This window comes from Talpa occidentalis, unplaced genomic scaffold (genome assembly GCF_014898055.3).
Source record: "Talpa occidentalis isolate TD23 unplaced genomic scaffold, MPIMG_talOcc4v2.1 talOcc4.6, whole genome shotgun sequence".
NCBI lineage: Eukaryota > Metazoa > Chordata > Mammalia > Eulipotyphla > Talpidae > Talpa > Talpa occidentalis.
Window position 1 is genome coordinate 97,388,666 of NW_023604972.1, and position 22,469 is coordinate 97,411,134.

General features: G+C 35.6%; 1 protein-coding gene across 2 annotated transcripts in view; it reads right to left on the reverse strand.

The window, feature by feature from the left end:
• EDIL3 (EGF like repeats and discoidin domains 3) overlaps nucleotides 1-22,469 on the reverse strand; it is a 382,865-nt gene that overhangs the window by 189,388 nt on the left and 171,008 nt on the right. For both annotated transcript variants that reach the window (XM_054688093.1, XM_054688092.1), the window contains one exon: nucleotides 12,867-12,995. In XM_054688093.1, coding sequence (XP_054544068.1) covers nucleotides 12,867-12,995 — 129 coding nt within the window. The remainder of the gene's footprint in view (nucleotides 1-12,866; nucleotides 12,996-22,469) is intronic.

Below are 22,469 nucleotides of genomic sequence, written 5' to 3' on the forward strand. Positions count from 1 at the left end.
TCTGTGACAGACTCACTTCTGCTGTGTTTACATTTATATGACTAAGGGTTCTCTGGATCCATTTAGCCCACAATGATAGCTCTTGGGCTGTCTTTCTATCTAGGTTCTACCTGCTCCTGCCGTACAATATTGCTATTGAAGGATTCACTGCCTAATTTGAAAGAATGTAGCTCACAAAGGACCTCAGTTCAGTTCATTTTAAACAGATAGAGTATCAGGGCACACACAAATGGTAAAAGGCAGCACTCATGGGCTGGGCTAGTAAGAAGGTATGTGAAGAAAAGCAATTCCAAGAGAAACACTGTCTGATTGTAACCGTAAATAATGTCACAGACACTAGTACAAAAGTAGCAAATGACTCTCTGGATAATCTTGATGGAAAGCACTGCTTATCACACCATCTCTCAAAGGAAGTCACCACAGGCAGGGCGACATTAACATAATCATTGTTTCAGTGGCAACTGTAAATGCTGAATAGACACATGTAAACAGGTTTGTGTGGGTGAATATTCCTCTTGGGGTATTTGCATTAAAACATATGTGTAAAAGAACTCCCAATTCACCTTCAACCTTACCCATCCTCATTCCTCTATGTCTCTACTCCACTTTGTCCTCCCTCCTTTGCTTAATGATTAAACTCTACCTAAGTTTTTTTTTAAAAAAAGAAATTTACAATTATTTGCCTATCATTTGTTGTAAACTACAGGTATCCCTAGAGTCTTCCATTAGTTAACAGACACTGACAACTTCCAAAAGAAGGTAAAAATGAACAGTGCTTCCAAACTTATTTTGCCATAGGACTCTGTTTATATCACACATTATTTTTCTCACTCAAACATTATTTCACTCACTCCTAAGTGAGTGAAGGCATACACTACTTTTTAGATTTTTTTTTAAATTTTTGTTTATGCCTGCCACAGAACCTAAGATTATGGAAGATAAGGTATTTTAGTTGATGATGTATTAATAGGTTGATTGGTTAACAGACTAATGGTTCAGTTATTCATCTATTTATATCACAAGTATTTATCAAGAGTATTTATTATGCTATTTTAGGCATAGAGAATGGGGTAAAAATAAACAAATCATACCCTTGCTCTTAGGAAGCAAGTAGAGAAAAAGCAAAATGTAAATATGTCAATAGGTGAGGAGTGTTAAAAGAAATGTAGGCGAGTAAGAAGGACAGAGAGTAAAGAGATGGAGGAGGGCTTTACAGAATGACATTTTATTTGAGGGAAATGGGGAAGGGCACTCTGAAGAACTATTACTTGTACAAAGATCTGATAACAAAAAGCAAGGGAGTGAGTCTTCAATCTAGGAAAGAGAATCCAAGTGAGTGAGCACAGAGTGGAGGTGGTAAGAGGTGACCAGAATCTGGATACAGTCTTTCAGTAGTCACAGAGCATACAGTACATGCTGGGGGCAGATAATTCTTCTAAAGAGCTTTACTGGAATGCAGACAACTGAAACAATAGCATTAATATGTTTTCATTTTTTTTTCTCTCTTATTCTCTCTCTATTTCCCTGTCTCTCTCCTTCCCTCTCACCTCAGTTACTGAGGAGGTCTACACTCCAATTACAGCACAACTTTTTCTTTTTTCTTTTTTTAATTTTATTTTTTACATCACTGTTCATTTTTGAAAAATATTTGCTTCCCCCCACCTGAGGTGTAGTCCCCATAGAATTTCCTTCCCCAATGCACCCATGCACCATCACCTCAGTCCCCTGTGCTCCTCCCTCCCTCCCTCTGCTCCCGCTCCCTCCTCCTCCCCTGCAGTTTGTCTCTGATTTATAATTGTCTGTTTTTGCTTTGTTGTGTTTTGTACTGCTATTATTTTTTACACTGATGCCTTATTTGGTTTCCCTATATTCCTCCTCTAAGTGAAACAATCCAATAACAAGACTGCTTTTTAAAGTGAGTGATCTAATGTTTCCATTCTCTGCTGCAAAATTACTTCAAAGGCTATATTTACTTTAGTACCAATTTCTCCTACCATCCTAGAAATAACAATGATAGTTTATGAATTTATAGAACTTCTAATTGTACATAACACCTTCACATATATTAAATTACCTAAAAATCATCACCAACCTGGACCTAAAAGTAAGCAAAGGGCTAAGTTATTTCTGCATTGTATATGAAGAAACCAAGGCTTAGCATAATCATTAGTTCAAGTTGATACAACTCGCTAACTACATAGAGAGAATTGTAGCTTAAAGCTCTTCTACCTTTAAGTTTTTAACTCTCTGAACATTCATGCTTTCATTAGTCAAATAAACTATACTCATTTTATTTATAGAGTCAGAAGCAATTCCTTTACTTCACCATTAAAGGAACCATTTTATACAGGTGGAGGGGAGAATTCTCATTTAGAAAGGTTCTAGCTTAAAATGTATCTTATGAAAGAATTAAGACGTCCTGAATATAAACTTTCAAAGATAGATGGACTTAAATTTCTCTAAATTTAGAGACTATGGCATTACTGCAAATCAATCATGAGAGCAAAATCAATCTAGTTACATTCTAAAGGCTGATGTCAGTAAATAATCATTCAAGGAAACTGTGACTTCAGTTGCTCATTAAGATGCAAATGATGGCTTGTTTTTCAAAATTATTATTGTATTTTAGTATGCAATTATATTAGTCTTGATTTCCATATCACTTCTGTTATATTTTCTAAAATATACTGTATTATCCTATTATGACTCAGCAAATGACACATAAAGTGAAACACAATATATCTAAAAGGTAATCAATTTTGTTAGTTCTTTAAAGTATGAAAATTTGAAAATACAATATCCTAAGTAATATATTTAAGGCATTTATTATATATTTATATGCAAATATATACATATATACACGTACATATATAGCTCTATGTATATATATTCTTTAAAATTCTAGATTTTATCATAATAATGCTGATAAAAATGAGAAATTGATGGCAATGACAAGGCATAGTGGAAATTATAATATATTATGCTATTCAAGTCATTGGCAAGAAGTAAAATAAAAAAAATTATGTTCCTGAAATTCATTAGCAAAAGCAAAGTATTTATATCCCCAGTGTAATCCAATTAAAATGATTTTCCAAATTTAAACATCATTTAGATATTCTCCAGTTCTCATTATTGAAGTCTTCCAAGATATTCCATCTCCCTGGTAGTCTCAGGGGTTCCACTTTTGCCCCCAAGAGAGCCTGCTTCTCACTAACTACCTGAGCAATTCTCCAAACAGAAGGTAGGCAATGTGTACTCTCTTGCTTTCCACTTTTTAAATGTCTCCTTCCACAATTGGAATAGAATAAAAAAACTCACTCTGTGACTTATAAGGCTCTATAGGATCTCTCATCTATAGGATCTGCTACTCGGATGCCATTTTATACTCCCACTCTTCTTCAGTCACCATGCTCCAATAACACACCCCTTTTGGCATTCCAGTATTTCTATTCCCACTCACTTATGTGACTGGCCCATTGACTTCATTTAAGTCTCTGTTCAAATAACACTTAATGGGTGGAAATTTCGACTATGCTCTGAAAAAGCACTCCAACACCTGTGCTCCATAGTCCTTCTCTTATGACACATATCAATACTTAATATTTGATATCACTATCTTATCTTTTTTCCATTTAAATTTTTATTGATATAATGATAGTTTCACATGCATTTGTAAAAAAAATAACACAAAGAAATCCTCTGTACACCTTGCCCAGTTCTCCTCAAAGGTTAACCTTTTACAAAATTGTAAAGGAAAAGCCCAACTAAGATACTGCCATTGCAATATGTATTTAAATTCAGATTTTTCCAGTTGTACTTAGAATCATTTGTCCATATAAGCAATTCTACACAATTTTATTACTTATATAGGTTTGTATAGCTGTAGAGCCAGTCAATAAACTAAATAATCCATCACAAGGATGCCTCATGTTGTCCTCCATCTCCCCATTACTAACACTTGGAACCTGCTAATCTACTCTCTATATCTAAAATTTTATCATTATATAAATTTTACATAATCGGAATCATATATTCTGCAACCTCTTAGGACTGGCTATTTTTCACTCAGTATAGTTTCCTAGAGACTTATCTAAGTTGTTACATATATCAACAGTTCCTACCTGGTCACTGTAGAGTAGTGAGTATTCCTTGGTATGTACACACGATTGCTTGTTAACTTGTACAAGGACATTTAAGCTGATTTTAGTTTACTAAAAAAGTTACTATTCTATTACTCAACGAGTTGCTATGAAAACCCACATGTGGATTTCTGTGTGAACTTAGTTTTTATTTCTCTGGGATAAATCTCCCCAAAATACAATTAGTCGGTTACATGGTAACTGCATGTGACATAATTTTTATTATCCTTTTCCCCATAAGAACAGAAGTCCTTTGATACCAGAGACTTATTTGGTTCAGTGCTATATCCCAATGTCCAAAAAGTGCTTGGCAAAATGTAAGGAGTTAATGTCAGATGAATAGATTGCAGAGTCTTGAGGAGATGCATTCTCATTTGCACAACTGCTACTACTTTTATAACTGATTGAGGTGAAATGTGTCTGCAAAAGGCTCCCTGTGAAAGATGGTAAAGATGAAACTAACAGAGGTATACCCATCCTGCCAATCTCCAGTCTAAGGTGTTGGCTTGAACCCTGAATAAAAAACCACTTAGGTATAGAAACTATCTATGATCTCACTTATACATGGAAACTAAAAAAAAAAAAAAAATAATAAAAAAACATCAAAATTATATATACAGAGAACAGATTGACAAGTGCCAGAGTTGAGGGCATGAGATTATGGGAAGGGGAATCAAAAGGGACAACTTCCAACTGTAAAAAACATAAATCCTGGTGATGTACTTCACAGCATGGTCAGTGATTATAGTGAATAATACAAAATAAAAAGATTTGTATATTTGAAAGTTATTAAGAGAGTACCTCAAATTTTATCATAAGAAAAAAAATATGTTGGATATCTGAAACTAATGTCATCAGTGATATCTGAATTGAAAAAAGAAGAAAGAACAGTTAAATAAGCAGTTACGACAGTTGAACAGTTGAGTTTCTAAAGTTTTGGGAAAAGCCACATGGCTTTCCAGCCCTAAACACTGGATATTGTTTAAAAGGCTGCACTTTCTTGATGCTCCTCAGACTACACATATTTTCAGCTGCCTGGGTGGCCAGCAGAAGAGGACAAAATGGCTGGCCCCACAGCAGTGTTTTCAGAATGGGGCCCACAGCTCAGCCAGGGGTGCTGATATTAGTTTTAATCTGTATTTAGCACCCTGGCAAAATTGTAAGTAAACTCTCAAAATAATATTGGTCAACTGTATGAACAAACAAACAAATAATTTCCTGACATGACTGAGGAAGACTTCAGGTGAGAATGAGATCCTGCATGCATGGACATGGTAGCTAAGAGGAGCAGGGATTTAGAAATAAATATTGACATCACCACAATCTGCCAAAGCTGAGAAATTTGGTTTACATTCAAAATACTTTTGACATATTTGTGGTACCACCTCTATTTTAGGACTCTATAAAATCATGAGTGAATAAGTTCTAGATGGTCTGATTTTTTAGTATTAACATACCAACTTCATGAGTAAAACCTTCTGGCAAAATTGTTTAACATGTTTCTGTTTAGAGTTTGTTTGCCTAGTAATCAAATTTCTCTTAATAATTCACAGAAAAAATATATTTACTGCTAATTAAAACAGCAACTGCCAAATGTTTTATTATGAATATCTGAATATTTCATTATAGAAATCACAAACTGTGTTTATGTTTGAAAAGGGTCTCTGTTTATATCCTTTATATATGTCTGTAAGACAATGCTTCTTATGAGTCTTCTGCAAAGGAGAATAAGAAAATAAAAATGACTGGATCTCTGGATACTGCAGATTAAGAGGTAATCAATTTTAAGAACAGTAAGCTAATATCCTCCTCTGGCCTGAATCTTTCAATCAGTTAGAGGTTCTTATTGTATGATGATTTACATTATCTGAAACAAAAGTTGAATGACAAAATTGAATAAGGTTGTAAAATAATGTATTTAGTTAGGAATTATATTTGTGTATCTTAAGCTTGGTTTCTCTTTAAGTATTCCTCAGTTTCTTTAGGACATTGTAATTCCTCACAGTATGGTTCTAGAACACTGATTCCTAGCCTTGGTTGCACCTAACAATCATCTAGGGAGGTTTTAAAACTCCTAATTCCTAGACCATACCCAGAACCAATTAAATCAGAATCTCCAAGGTAGAAGTTAGACATGAATATTTTTTTTATAAATCCCCAGTTAATTCTAATGTGCAGGCAAGGATGAGCACCAAAATTCTAGGATCTTTTGTGTCAGTTTCACGAGGGTTCTTGTCAATTGTCAGACTTGGGTACACAGTTAAACCCATTAAATTGAAATTTCTACATTTGAGGAAGGGAATCTGTATATTTATCTGCACATACAGATAATTCATTTACATATCAAACTTGAGAACCTATGACTTAAAGAGTTTTAAGGTGGCTAACACCGACCTGCGAAGTTGTCCATGAATAGGAAAACTTTAAATATCCATCTGCATTCAACCTTTTGGGCTTAGAGATGAGTGTACCCCGTATGTCTCCTTAGAGATTTTTATTTAGCCAACTTAAATAGTTTTCAGGTGTCAGTAACAACTCCAGGTAAATTTTTCCACATAGTTTTGAAATGACTTCTTTACTAGAACAAGTTGATTCCCTAATGAAAAGCTAAAAACAGAGATCATGGAGCTAAAATTAAAAAGAATAATTAAAAAAATAATTGCCTATCAAATTAAAGATGTTAAGAGAGGAATTCTTTCAGAAAGGTGTAAAGTTCCAAATTGGATTTCCTCCTGTCTCATACCTCACCTAATTTTTTTCTAAAAAAATATACAAATAAAATGTTTTTTAAGGAAAGGAAAACATTAAATGTCAGTAGGAATCCCCGCTATATTTTAAAGTGTTAGCCCATTAGGCATAGCTAACCCTTTAAAATTTGTGACATGTGCTTTGAAACCTCTCTTGCCTGATCCTAATAAATATCCTTTATAGAGAAGGAAAGGCTATTTTGATTTTTAAAGATATTTCCAAAACATAACAAATTGTTAAGTTTTCAGTGTTTGCTGAATTGAATTATTGAATGAGAAAGGTAAGGTACAGAATCATTAAGTGTTAACTGACCTTTTCAATTGATCAAGATAGTGCTGCATAAACAACCAGGTCTAGACCAGAATTCTTCCCCATACAGCATGCTCCCTCCAGTGTAATTTGGGAATTAAAACATTCTATAAGTCAATCACCCTCAAGCATGGTGTATCTAAGGGCCATATGGACACTTTTAACTAATTCCAGGGTACTGATCAAAGATTCTGAATCAGTAGGTACAGCAAATACCATCTATCTGAGAAAACATGTAATTGGCAAATATGTAATTGTTCCGTTTAACAATGATAAAACAGCAGTTAACACTAGTTAACTTTGAAAAAAGTGAAAAATGGTAAGTTACAAAAAAAAAATAAATAAACTTATAGTCCTAATAAATATTTGTTGAAAGCATGGACCCATTAATCAGTAGTATAAAGGTAAAACCAAACTGACATACGATACTTAGCACTGTATACAGAGGAAAGTTTTAGAACCTGTGCTTTTCTGGCCAACTTTCTCAGCAGGGATAGACTGCATATTCTCTCGAGCTAATCTGATAAACAAGGGTCCCTTTTATAAACCAGTCCTTTCTCTTTTAGGATTTGGTGGGCATTGACAACTATCCTTCCTTGAAGAAAAAGAACTAAGAAAATGCGTCATTAAAAGCAACCAAAGGCTACAGAGCTGTGCATAGGTAGGAAAGAATGCACAGAATGACCTCAGTGGTAAGAGGCAAAGAAGAAAGTTCTGCATGAAGAAACAATCCTTCCCTAAGGTATTAAATGTGTTACTAGGCAACAAATAAATATGACTTCTAGCCAGCCCAAAGGAAAAAAAAAAATCAACTGTTTAGTTAAAGATGCCTTTCAAAAGTCTGTTAGATGTTCTTGGTGTTCAGTCCATCCTATAACTGACATCTTATTATTTAAATAACACACATATGTGTATGTTTGTGCACATCACATAATTCTATGGCATTTAAATTACATGGATAATTTGATAACTATATGTAAAAACTAATACTAATCATTATTATTCTTATAGTTATAAACTTATGCTACTTTCATTACAAAAAAAGCACACATAATGGCTAAAATCAAGAACACTGATAATAACATACTGGTGAGTTTATGAAGCAAAGGGAACTTTCATTCATTGTTGGTAAGTAAGTAAAATGGGCCAATGTGGATGATGCTTTCTTAAAACATTAAATATACTCACCAAATGATCCATCAATCACATTCCTAGTTATTTACTCAAATGAGTTGAAAACTTATGTCCATAGAAAAACCTATACATGAGTGTCTTATAGCAGCTTTATTCATAATTGCCAAAAATTGGAAGCAACTAAGACATTCTTTAGTAGGTGAATGAATAAACAAACTGTAGTTCATCCACAAAATGAAATATTGTTCAGCAGTTAAGAAAAAAGCTATTAAGTTAAAAAATACATGGAGGAACCTCAAATGCATGTTGTTAAATGAAAGGAGTTAGGGTGAAAATGTTACAAACTGTATGATTCCAACTAAGTAACATTTTGAAAAAAGCTAAACTTATAGAGATAGTAAAAATATCAGTGGTTGTAAGGGACTTGGGTAGGGAGAAAGGGATGAATAAACAGGCAGAACAATGAAGAGTTTTAGGTCAGTGAAACTATTATGTATGATGCTATGCTGATAGATGCATTATATTATACATTTTTCAAACACACAAAACCATACGATACAAAGAGTAGATCCTAATGTAAACTATGAACTTCAATTAACTATAATATTTTAATACAGTTTCATTATATAAAATATCTCATATTAATGTTACTAATACAGGAAAAGATGCTAATAATACAGGAAACTAAGGAAGAAATAGATGAGAACTCTCTATACTCTGTTGAATTTTTCAATAAACCAAAAACTAGTCTAAAAGATAAATCTAATTTAAAAAATATATGTAGGTAATATACATAGTGGCATTAATAGCATTTTTTTTCAAATTTATAACATGGACAAAATGGTTCATCTAAATCTATTAATTATGGATTTGTCATTCCCATATTATGAAACCTAACGTTCTTTATCATGCTGTATTTTAAAAATATCTTTAATTCACCTTCTGTTATAAAGAACTAAATTACCAAGAACCCCACATATGGTTAGCTGAAGGATTTTTTCAATTCTTTTCCCAAATGAAGTGCTCATACTGTATTTGTATCTCTCATTTCCACTGGTTTTCAATATAGTTTCACTCAATTTTCAAGAACCATAAACACATTTTACCCACAATGTATTGTTATCTAACTGAATGCAGAAGTTGCTACCTTAATCTATGTAAGATGATTACTTACAGCTCCTGAAAGTCAGTACAGTATTGCTCAAACTTCAGTATGTATGGGTGTCAACAGGGGATCATTTTGAAATACAGTTTTGATGCAGTTAATTTCAGGTAGCACCTGATAATATGAATTTCTAACAAGTTTCCGGATGATGCTTGCACAACCACATTTTGAATAACAAGTGTCTGGAGTATATCTGAACCTTAAAACTATTACCACTCTGAAAAACAAACCCAATATCTGGTATTTCTTACAAGGGATTAAAGAGCTGCCTTTTTGTTTCTCCTACCAGAGAAAGCTCTCAGAGTTCCCTAGACATCTAAATCTGCTTTCCCAATATATAATCCTTTTCAATTTCATTTGCAAAGAAGAAGGTTTGATAACCTTTGTACAGTGAGCAAGCTACCCATTTAGTAATAATACTCTCCTAGCATGTAGGAACCAAAGATCATCTATTCCTAGTTAAATTGTTGGATTTATATATCTGCAATCTCAGAAAGGTCAAGTGGCTGGCTCAGTGTTACTTATCCAATAACTGTGAAGGTCAAGTCTCAAATCCAGGTCTCTGATTCCAAATCCAGTTCTTTCCCCTCCCTTCTCTTGTGTCTAATAATGATGCACTTCAGAGCATCCAAAACAGGTTGTTGAGACTACAAAATCCCACTTGTGAATTGAATCTCCCTGACTCAGCTTTTTCACTGCAATTCCTAACAAGGATTTCAGTTCTTGTGAGGATATCAGTTGCAGTAAGGGGTGAGGGGGGGGTCTTTCCACTTCAAAATAAGTCTTGAAATTCAACACAATTTATGTGGATTTTTGAGATTATCTAAGTAAAGAATTGAGAGAAAATGCTACATACTATATGAAAAAAGGCTTGAATTTTCCACCATGGGGAATGGGGCCAAGTATGATTTGTTCTGTTTCTCCAAACCTGATGGTTCCCTTGAGAGAATTCTCAGCCAACCACACGTTAGAGTCAGGGGCTTGTGGGTATTTCTCCAGTCCAGAGGAACCTCATTCATACTGAGCAAAAAATAATGACTGATATCTACAATGGCATTTCTAGGCCATTCAAGATAAATGGAACTAAAAGGATCTTCATTATGTGAACCAAAGATCTTCATTATGTGAACCAAACAAGGCCCAGAGACATAAAACAAATGCTTTGCCACTGCACAGATTAGACAGAACTTAGATTTGGAGTGTCTGAACTTCTGGTTTATGAACCTGACCCAACTTCACATTATCATCAGCAGTAAGGTTGGGTGGGCATTTATACATGAAATATTTAAGAGACATTCAGGTCTATATATGCCTTCCAAATATTGCCCTACTAGGGATTTCTAACAAATAATCTGCCTTTATACATTCCCATCCTCTTCCTCTTGAGGTCCTGCAGTGTAGAAAATAGATAGCACAGCGAGACCTTGAGTGCAGTTCCTGCCTCAGAATACTGGACAGCCCTTCATTAAAAATATTGTGTTTTCAGGCCTTCCTAGTGGCACAAAGTTTAAGTCTCAGCACTATGAAGCTATCCACAGCCCCTGCAGCACGAATTCAATGCCGGGCCAGGGAGAGATCCCACATGGCACAGAAGACCTCTCCTGCTCACCTGCTGCTACCTCAGCAGTGTATTTCAGTAGATCCCTGTTCTGCTCCCCACTCTGTCTCTGGTGAATCCTTTCACTTCCCCTCACCTCTGGCCTACACCCGAGATCTTGTATCCATAAATAAATATATCTTTAAAAAATGTATTTTGTTTTCATTTCCAGGGGAGATTGCTCTGAAAATGTGAATGCTATGCAAAGAGTTCTGAATTGAGGGCCTTCCCAGGTGGTGCAGTGGTTGAGCGCTGGGATACGGAAGCTGCCCACAGCCTCTGCAGAGCAGGTTCCACCCCAGGCCGCCAGCGAGGGTCCCACATGTTGCGACAGACGGCTCCTGTCTTGCCCGCTGCTCCCCTCAGCAGTGTATTTTGTCAGTCTGTCTGTTCTGTCCTCCACTCTGGCTCTGGTGAATTCTCTTACCCTCCCATGCTTCTGACCTTACCCAGTGCTTGTGTAAATAAATAAATAAATCTTAAAAAAATTAAAAAAAAAATAGTCCTGAATTGAGGTGCACAAGGGGGATGCCCACACTGTCTCTGGGCACTGCTTCTGATACCCTATCACAAAGTTGTATAAATAAGTAAGGGCTGATAATATTCTCTTGATAGGATTAACTGAATGTCAAGGCGGCCAAGATTCTGGGCACCCAGCTCTGTATTTGTGGAGATATTTTGAGGTGTTTCCAGGCTACAGTAAGAAAGAATGTACTTTGGCACCTCCAAACTCATTCTGAGAAAAATCGTAGCATCACAGTTCTTTGCTGGTAATCTGAGCTCTATGGACAATTACAAGCAGTCTAAAGCAAGAGTCTACAGAAATTCCACAAATCCTGGCCATGGCGATTCTTTGGAAAAGTGAAAAAAAAAAAAAAAAAAAAAAAAAAGTCCTTTATACTTTGGAGCCAGGAGACATTCTAATTTTTTTTTTTTTTTTGTCTGGTGGTTGGAAAATTGGTTCTGGCTGACCTATCCAGCTTTTCCTTACTCATTCCTGACACCACGGTCTTAATCATCATTCCATAATTCAGGGCTCATATATTCCTTCCACACTTTTTCCACCAGTTGTTGTTCCTCTCTCTCCCCCTCTTGCTAATCCCTACCTTAGCCTTCATTCAAGACTGAGGGAAGAGACTATCCCAACCGAATCCCTGCAGCAATTAATGTGACATTTAGGTTAAGCCAGGCTTCAAAGAAGAAATCATCCCAAGTGTACTTACTTTGTTTAACTTCCTGGGAAAATAAAAGTAGGGGTAAAAGAGAGAAGTGCAGCTAACACACTTGTTGAGTTTTCAAATATTTTCACAATAAAAATGCCAATAAGAAGTACAGAAGGAAACCAGTTTATAGACAGGCAGAGTGGACAGTTTTCTTTCCTTTTTTTTTTCTTCCTGTGTATTGTTTCTGAACCTAATCAACAGAATAACATGTGGGAATCTGGAAGAAGACAGCTGCAGGACAAGTATGAAAGAAAAAGACAGACAGCAGTTTGATATATAAGGCAATATTTTGCAAGTATGGCTGAACAGTGATGAAATAATAATAACAATAACGAAAAGGGCTAATATGAAACTGCCAGCCTGCCCCTCCCCCATGCCACTGGGAGTCCTCAGTTAGGAATGTGGTATTTTCAGTGGGTCAGAAACAGCATGAGTCAATTGTTAGGACTCTGCTATTTGAAAAAATCTATCATTCTACTCTGAACAAGAATGATAATGAGTTGCATATTTTGTAATCAATAATAATAAAAACACAATGGTAGATAACTTACTGTGCTGACAGTGAATCCCGTTAAATCCTCGGGGACATTTACAAACATAGCCGATAAATGTGTCCCCTCTGTACGCTTCACTTATTTCACAGGTTCCTCCATTATGGCAAGGATTAGGAATGCAAGGACCTGAAAGACAGAAAAAAATATTGTTGCATGATGCATATGCTTAAAAGTAGATACTGGGTCAACATTTTGCAGTTAACAACTTTATAGAAAAAAAGTGTTCTGAGCATTGTTTGCCCAGAAATTGTATTGCTATATGGGTTCTGGAGACCCATGGTCTGGTTCTGAACTCTGATCTCATGGCTTTCTGTCATGTGATCTTGGGGAATATATTTAACCTCTCTATGCCTCCATCTCATCTGTTAAATGTCAGTACTAATAGAATCTACCTCAAAGGATGATAATACAGATGAAAAAGTTCACATTTATAAAACATCCAGAACAGTGTCTGACATATATTAAGCACTCAAAAAAAATTGGCCCTAAGTAAAATATTGTTACTAAGGCTTATGAATTATAGAATATTTTCTTCACATTTAAAATTAATACAGAATAGTGGCCTCCCCGGTGGCACAGCGGGTTAAGCACAGTGCTGTGAGGCTGTCTCACAGCGTGGGTTCGATTCCTGGCCAGCCAGGGAGAAACCACATGGTATGGCAGACCTCTCCTGTCATGCCCGCTGCTCCCCTCAGCAGTGCTTTTGGTTCGTCTGCCTGTTCTGGTCCCCACTCTGTCTCTGGTGAATCCTCTCACCCTCCTGTGCCTCTGGCCTGTACCCCAGCTATTGTATAAATAAAAAATAAATCTTAAAAAAAAAAACAACTAATACAGAATGTCAATTTTTGATGCTTTTGTACCCTTCTGCTGAAAGCAGGATAAACTTGCAAATGGCTGTACCCACATAGGTCAAGTGAAATATAGCACTGGTTGCAATACTTTTATAAAATATTTATAAGTCTGTGATTGAGCAAACTTGCAGAGAACCACAATTGCTGCCAGTCTATAAGAAGAGTAGTTTACCAAATGTTGCAAATATAGAGAAGAGGTGATGGTCATTTTTAAGTGTTGAGAAAGTAACTTCACCAGAGTGACAGTTGCCTGTGACCATCAGTGACAATGAGGTACTCTATCTCCCTTATAGAAAACCAGGGGCAAACAGTAGAGCTAGCTGAGCACCAAGGGGGTGCAGAGCTGAGTCAGTCCTGCCTGAATCTAAACTCCTATTGTGCACATTCTTTACTCAAGACTGCCCCATTGTTGTGTGTGGTTAAATTTTTCTCAAATGGCATGGCAGTCTGAGAGGTTTCTATGCAATCTTCCTCCCTTCCTTTAATCCCTTCAGAGATGTCCAGTTTGGTCACAGACGAAAGACTCATCCTACCTACTCTTGCTTTCTTTCCCATTGTCCAAAACAGATATAGCCCCCAATAAAATATCTGCATCTCTAATTCTGTATTAAGTAGGTTTCTTGGAGGATGATTAAAGACTCAGTGTGAAATTCAGAGTGTAAATTGTAAAGGAAGGAAGAGACAAGTACAAGGTAGAAAAAAATCTCCCCAGGAGGTAAAGGAAGACCAAAGGGGAAAAAAACAAAACAAAACATGGAAGCTGTTATGAGTCAGACTTCACCTTGTTTCTAAGCTGCTATGTTGGGATTTGTAGGTGAAGATTAAACAGTTGACTCTGCCATTCACTTGGTGATGATGAAAAAGCAAGAGACATTGTTCAATTCACAGCCGACCACCACCCTACGGTCTTTCAGGAGATATTCCCCACTAATCCCAGATAGACAAACAGATTGGGAACCAATGCAAAAACAATACCACAACTGACCAAACCACAGACCACTCCTAATCTGATCCTTTCAAACTCCCCTGTGCCCTAACCAGAGGGAACACACACCTTGGGACTGCCCTTTGGTCATTCACTCAAATCATGATTCCATTTTTTGAATAAATACCTTCCTAATTATATTACAGCATGGCTATTTCTCTTGGGTTGACAATAGTTTTATCCAATTTTCTTTGTCATTGTAGAGATGGGAACACATTTGTAAGTGGAAGAAAAGTTAATGAGGAGGAAGTTAAGATTCACATGTTAGAAACAGAAAAAAAAAAAAAAGCAAAAGCAAGAGTAATTAAGCCAAAGTCTATTTATGAAGGTGAATTCTGTTTTCAGCAGAGACTAGAACAAAAGTGATGGGATTGGGAACAAGTATCATGATAATTGAGGCAACTGGTGGAGGCTCCACCAGGCAAAGGCTATTCAAATAGGAGCTCAACAGTGAATGGCAAATTACTCAGTTTGGGATCATTTAAAAATTCATGTAGAAAAAAGGAAATCCACCATCATCACATTGAACAGTGTATAGAATGTCTAAAACAGACCATAGGAGGCTGAGGCAAGATTTCATAATACTATTCCTTCCTCCAACAGCTCTCTTATTACAAAAGAAGTTGCCAGAACAATGACTAATTTTGTGGCAATCTGAATCATTTTATTACTTTGCCTCTTACATTCCCTTTTTTCTGTCACTACTTTCCTCCTTTCAAATTAACATTGATAGTGCCTTAAAATTCACAACTATTTTCACAAAATCTCATATTCTTCACAGTATCTCCTTGCAATAGTTTTTTTTATCACCATTCTCTTTTACATTTTTAAACTATCCAAAGGTCAGAAATAGATAATATTTCTCTAGTGACCATCTACAAGTGATGCACTTAGCTTCAAACTAAGAATCTCTGATTCTAACTAAAACCAGTGCTTCTTGGTGAATCAACTAACTGAGTAGGGGAGAACAAAACAGTGATATTAGAATTTTGACTTATCAAGTAACAGCAAAATAACTTGAATTTTTTTTGTTAATTGATAACTGATAAACATGTATATAAGTGCTAAAGAAAACAAATATAATTAGTCAAATAATTATTTCAAACAAACAAGGATCCTTGGAGATCATCTAATTCAATTTTTCAATTTTACAGATGAGGAAACAAAGGTTAATAAGATTTAACTTATTTCTCAAAAAAAGATGTAATAGCAGGAAAATTAGTTTTAAAGGGAATTGTATGTAGGAGGGAAAAAAAGTTATTAACACTAAAACTGATTAAACTATGCCTACTCCCTCGAGAGAGTAATATAATTTATATCAAAGAAAAAAAATGTTTTCATGTTCTCTTCCACTCACAGAGGAAGGAGTAAAAAAAAAAAAAAAGGCTTCTCTTAGTTCCTGGGAACATTTAAAGATATGATTTAAGGAAATGGTTCATGGAAGTCATTTGAAGAACAAAGGAGTAAACAAGTGCTTGGATTAGAAGATTTTCGTTATGGAAGTCTACAGCATCTTTGGAAAAGTGGAAGTTGGGCAGAAGCTGAGAATGCAGTGGAGTTTTGCATTATAAAGGGGAGTACTTAGGCACTGCAGGAAAAACCTAGGAGACAGGAGACAACCAAACTGGAGTTGGAAGTTGACTTCAGGGAGAGAAGAGGGTCAAGCAATGTGCTATGAGACCATAATATGTGAACAACAGGCAAAAAAAAAAAAAGTAGCTAAAAGAAAGGATGATGTCTACAGCAATCAAAGGAGATAAACTCATGCCATTCACAGCAATGTGGATGGAGCCAGAAGGAATTATGCTCAGTGAAATAAGTCAGAAGGAAAAAGAAAAATATTGGATAGTTTCACTTATAGGAGGAACATAGGGGAACCGAGTAAGACATCTGTGTAAAAAAATAATAACAGTACACGACACAACAAAACAAAAACAGACAATTAAAAATCAGCAACATCCTGCAGGGGCGGAGGAAGAAGAGGGATCAGAAGGAGGGAGGGAAAAGCACACGGGACTTGGTGATGGTGCACAGGTGCATTGGTGAAGGAAATTCTATGGGGACTACACCTGGGGGGGACAAATATTATTTAAAAATGAACAATAATGTAAAAAATAAATAACAATAACAAAATAAAAAAAGAAAGAATGATGTCTAAAATTCAGGTTTAAATTGTGTGCACAGCTGCAATCTGAGCTGTCTCTGCAGGAATACCCAGACCTAAACGAAAGTCTGCTAGACACATAGACCTGTGTGTGCAGTTGGGAAAAATCAAGGAGAAAGGGCTATGCAATTGATCTGACTTTCCCTGGCAGAAGGGAATAGTGTTACAGCACATGGCACCCAAGGGATTCAAGAATTCAGTGGATACTGGAACCTGAAGACAGATCTGCCAGAGGTATCTCAGGCTAAGACACTAGCTATTTCCTGAGGGCATAGGTGAAACCAGTCCAGCCATCTCGATGCATTCTCAGGGATTCCCAGTGTGAGTTAGTGAGTTGATGCTCACTTTATTTACAATCCAAAGGACATCATGACCTCAGTTGTCATCTGGGTTACAGAAAATGATTATCTATTACAGAGGTTGGGGATGCTGTTAATTTTCCTACTACACAAATTTCAGTGATTTTTATTTAAAGGGTGAGGTGAGGTAAAGCAAATGGGCAAGGATTTAACCTTTCTACAGTGCTTTATGTGCACAACACCAGGAAGTATACATAGCAGTCTTTATAATGCTCTGTAAGAATATATATCTGTTTTAGAGGCAAGAAAACAGGCTCACACAGCGAGGATAACTCACGTGTCTAAATGGAAAAGCCAAGATTTTAACACACTCCGCCTGATTATAAATCTACACCTTTTTTTATTAAGCTGAACTTCCTGCCATGTTGAAGATCTGTATATGAATATGTTAGTCTTGACAGATACAAACAGAATCAGCATGAATTCACTAAGCACATTCCTATAAATAATACAGAACTCTAAAGCCTTCCCAAGTGGAAATATTTCAGAGTACTTTCAGCAAATGGGTCAGGGTGTATTAGATATTATGAATATAGATAGGGTCTGCTCTGCTAACAGTGCTCCATTTCAGCTATGTTTTAAATCAACAGTCAAATAGGAGTATTTACTCCATAATGTGTTGTGATAATGTATTGTGTGTGTATATACCATTGCTTGACTATGAGGATAAGAGAGAAACTGACCTTGCTGAACACAGAGATAGATCCCTCCTAATGTCTGATTAAATAATGTTCAATCATTAGGCACCTGTTATATGCTGAACACTCTATTAGTAATATGTGATAAAGGCTTTGAAAAGAATTCAATTGTCAACAGCTAGAAAAGCTTACAGCACACAAAATACTTAGTTATTCAGTTCATGCACCACATTTTTTTTTTAAAGGTAATTTCATGGACTATCCTTTACTCTGAATATACTGCATTTTGGTATCAATTTATGTCTTTGTTGACACAATGGTTTGTAAAAATTTAAATCTAGATTTCCTTAGTGCATCATGTTAACAAATATTTCTAAAAAGACCACATTCTTAACTTTGTTATATTTGAAGCATCTCCTATCATTTCTGTAACGTCCATGGGTTTGTGTGTGTGTGTGCGTGCGTGTGTGTATAATGCATAGCTCTGAAGATAATTTGATAGCATAGCATATTTTGAAAAGAAATGAGTAATACTCCACCCTTTAAAGCTTGTTAAAAATAAGACAGATGACAGTGATCCACAGCCCTTTCCACTTCAAAATTCTCTTTTAAAAAGTTTCCTTGTTTTTGTACGCCAGGGCTGCAGAAGTGTACAGTGTGGTGTCTACCAGCTTCAGGTCTGATTAGCATTCACAAAAGTCCAAATCATCTGATTAGACAACAATATTTGGTAATATCACTCTTAACAATGAAAGTATCAACAGACTTTCAAGATACATGAGGCTTCAGGGAGTTTAAAAATCAATAATGCGGTAATACTTTTGTAGGTAATCTTTAAGTAGCTCCTAATACAATGGGGGTGCTGGATGATCAATATTAATGAACAACTGATTTCAGCAGCATGCTTTCCAGGCATTTTTATGCAAGCTCATATAAGTATGTCAACAAGATTAATTGTTCACAATAGCAAGAGATCTATATGGTTTGCTATTTTTCTGCATCTACCTTCTCACAATTTCAATATTAGAGAGTTGAAGAATATCCATATGTGTAACATAGCTAGCTTTCCATACAGACTATTCCCCATCATGAATTCCTTATAGTGTATAAACAGATTACTGAGATAAACAGATTAACAGTCTCTTAGGATAATGTGTATATACATTTGGTCAGTTTTAAAGATTATGCTCCCCAAAACATTTTAATAGTTAGATATTAAAATATGAATGTACATTTTAGATGATATAGTAAGAAAATGCCAATAAGACAATTTTAAGGACATAGTTTTAACAGTTGTTCCAGAAGTACAAAGAAATAGGAACAATTCTGACCCAAAAGTCACTCCAAGCTCTTGTCTTAAAAACACATTAAAACTCTCTCATTATAATGCTGCTTTTACATTTAATAAGGCTTGAACATTTTGGCAGTTGCCATTTTGAACCACTGCCACTCTATTTTAAAATAAGTTTCAAGAGAAGGAATTATTCTGGGAACTTTCACATGATTGATGCTTTCAAACCATTTTTTACACTACTTGTTTCTTCCTCCTCCTTTCTACTCCTCCGTCTCTTCCCTTTTAAAGTGCAAATTCAGCCATTTGAAGAGAAAATTCATCTATGGTTATTTTGTGTATATGTATATATAATATTTAGATATTGAAAGATATAAAGAAATTTAAAATAGAATCTATTTTAGAGAAAATCAACAAACTTAACAAATTTTTCTTTAATTATAAAACTGAAATCTGGAGCTAAGCAGAGATATTTCTTCAATATCTATGAATAAGCTTTTCTTCCAAAATTAATACTGAGCTCTCTTATATGCAACTGTCTAGAGGAAAGCAGTGGCATGAACACAGCTAGGAAGGTGCTTTACACTCCCTGTACTAGTTTCCCAGGGCTGCTGTAACAAATCACCATAAATATGGTGACATCAAACAACAGAAATTTATTTTCCCACATTTCTGTAAGCTAGAAGTCTGAAATCAAGGGCCACCCAACCTCTGAAAGCTCTAGTTGTTTCTTAGAACAATGGAATTAAGGGAACTGGAGTTTTCACTCATTGTGAGAGTTGAAAAAACTATCAATAATTAGTCCTAAAATTAATTATCTAAAATTAACTTCAATTGGTTCACATCAGAAGGAGTGGTAAACACATTTGATGGTTTTGGAGCTCAAGGGAGCAAGTTTAAATTTGGAGCAGAACTTAGGAAGAGTGCAGAAAAGTGTTCTTAGGTGGTCTCAAGAAAGACCTAGCACTACAAGATAAAGGGAAGTATGGAAGAAATAATGCATACTTCTTGTGGCTGATAATTAGCCACTTAAAATTTTCATTTAGAGTTGGGCTTGATGTAGCAATATGTTTTTCAAGGTCATCAGTCAGCATCTTGGGAGTATCTTTATATTACATGTAATCATTGGCGTCACAGTTGTTGCCACTTTCTAAATAAGTAAATATCTTATTAAACATAGGTGTGGCTTTTTAAAAATCAATAACAAAATATAGCCAAAGGATCAATCACTTTACCAAATGGTAACTATTGATATATCTTATCATGGAGCAGTCTCCATTCACTCCTCTGTCCATTCATCTTGTGCATGCTACCAAAAAGAGCTTCCTAAGTCATCACTTGTATGATGGAAATTCTCAGCTTAGAATGTATATTAACCAAATTGATATCTGTCTCATTATAGAAACCTGTGTCTAACTACTCCATAGTCACAATGCAAATACTATTTTTAATCTTTCAAAACATGCTATTTGGGGCATCTTTTATCTAATCAATAATATTTGCTGATTGATCATGTGATATTATTTCTAATTGAACAATATGCAGTGAAGATAAGACAAAAGACGATGCTACTTGCTCTTCTTCTCCAAGGAAACTAAATCTGACATAATATGTTAATGAATATTAAGCTTATCACATACAGGCCCCATGTAAGTTAATGCATGACACAGAATTTATTATTAATATTAAAGTTAGTAATATAAGGCCCAAGTGCACTTTGTAATCTTGGATCAATGGCATTACAATTCCTAAAATCTAAGAGAAACATGGATATTAAAAATATGGGTTATCATATTAATAATGTCATACTTTTATTTTTTCAGATGGCTATCAGCATAACAGTAATAATTTCCCTGTGAAAACTCCTGTGATACATCAGAATCATAAAGGGAATCCAAGCTAACTGATAAAACTGGCATTTAATAATTTTTCAGCAATCTAAGAAAAATACTTCCTGCTTTTAGCAATTGTAAAAAAGAACATTTTTTCTTACCTTTCCAAAATCATAACAATTTCTCTCTAATCCCTTAAAAGCCCTCTTTAATCAGCGAGCTGTTTCCAAACAAGACTCTACAAATCACTTGTTTGAGAGGTACATCTGTCAGAACTCACACACCATGCATTACAAAATACAATTCAAGCTTGAGAGTACATATCAGCAGATGATGCAAAGTGGTAAGATATCATTTAGGTTTACCATTCACTACCACACTTTGTTGCCTCATATATATGGCAATAGTGGGGGCATAGATTAAGGACAGAGCAGAGACCATTGTTTTCCTTGTCTATTACAAGAAAATATCTTAGCCTAAGTTTCAGGAGAATCAAGCAATCTTACTGCTTCCTGGTGTCTGTACACTACTACAAAATTTCCATGTTCTTCATCAATCTTTCTCTGACAGCTCTTCACCTTTTTCAGGCTCCTACTAAACTTGCACCTATACCACAAGATTAATATCTTGTTGTACATTGCTTCCTTCTCTAATTATTTCATGTTTATTTTTGGACAATATTATAAACCACTGTGCACAGGAAACTCTACTCATGTTTTCTGTTTTTCCACAGACTCAGATAAAGTGCTAAATACTCTGAAGTTGCTTCTTAAATGTATAATGATTGATTGAAAGTTACTATTAATTTCAGCAATAATAGTATATTATCCAATCTACTAATCATTATTTATTAAAAAAAAAAAACCTAAAGTTTAGAGACTGGAGACATTTTCTTTTTTAAAGATTTATTTATTTATGCATACAATAGCTGGGGTGTAGACCAGAGGCATGGGGTTGGGGGGGGAGGAGGTAAGAGGCTTCACGAGGGACAGAGTAGGGAGCAGAACAGGCAGATTGATTGAAATACAGTGCCATGGGGGGCAGCGAGCTAGACAGGAGAGGTCTGCTGGCCATGTGGGTCACCTCCCTGGCCAGGGATCGAACTAGTGCTGCGATGGATTTGGAGAGCTTCCTAACGCTGAGACTTAACCTCTGCACCTATCAGGGAGGCCCCTGGAGGCATTTTCATCTGCGCCATTTCTCATTCTATATTTAGTGGGTTTCAACAAACTAATTTTAAGCCTGTAGCCAAGGTCAATTTTGTTTGTTTTTCAAGGCTTTAATTACAAATAGGTGCTACAAATAGGTGCACTATTTTCATAAAAATACAGCCCTTTCTCTTGAACTCTAGCACAGTGGTTTGATGTTGAAGTCAGTGACAAGAGATGGGGAAATGATTTCTATTTTCACTTTCGGAATCTGCCCTCTGTGACTGCCATCTTAAACAAGAGACAGCTAGATGCTTGTAGGAGATGTTCCA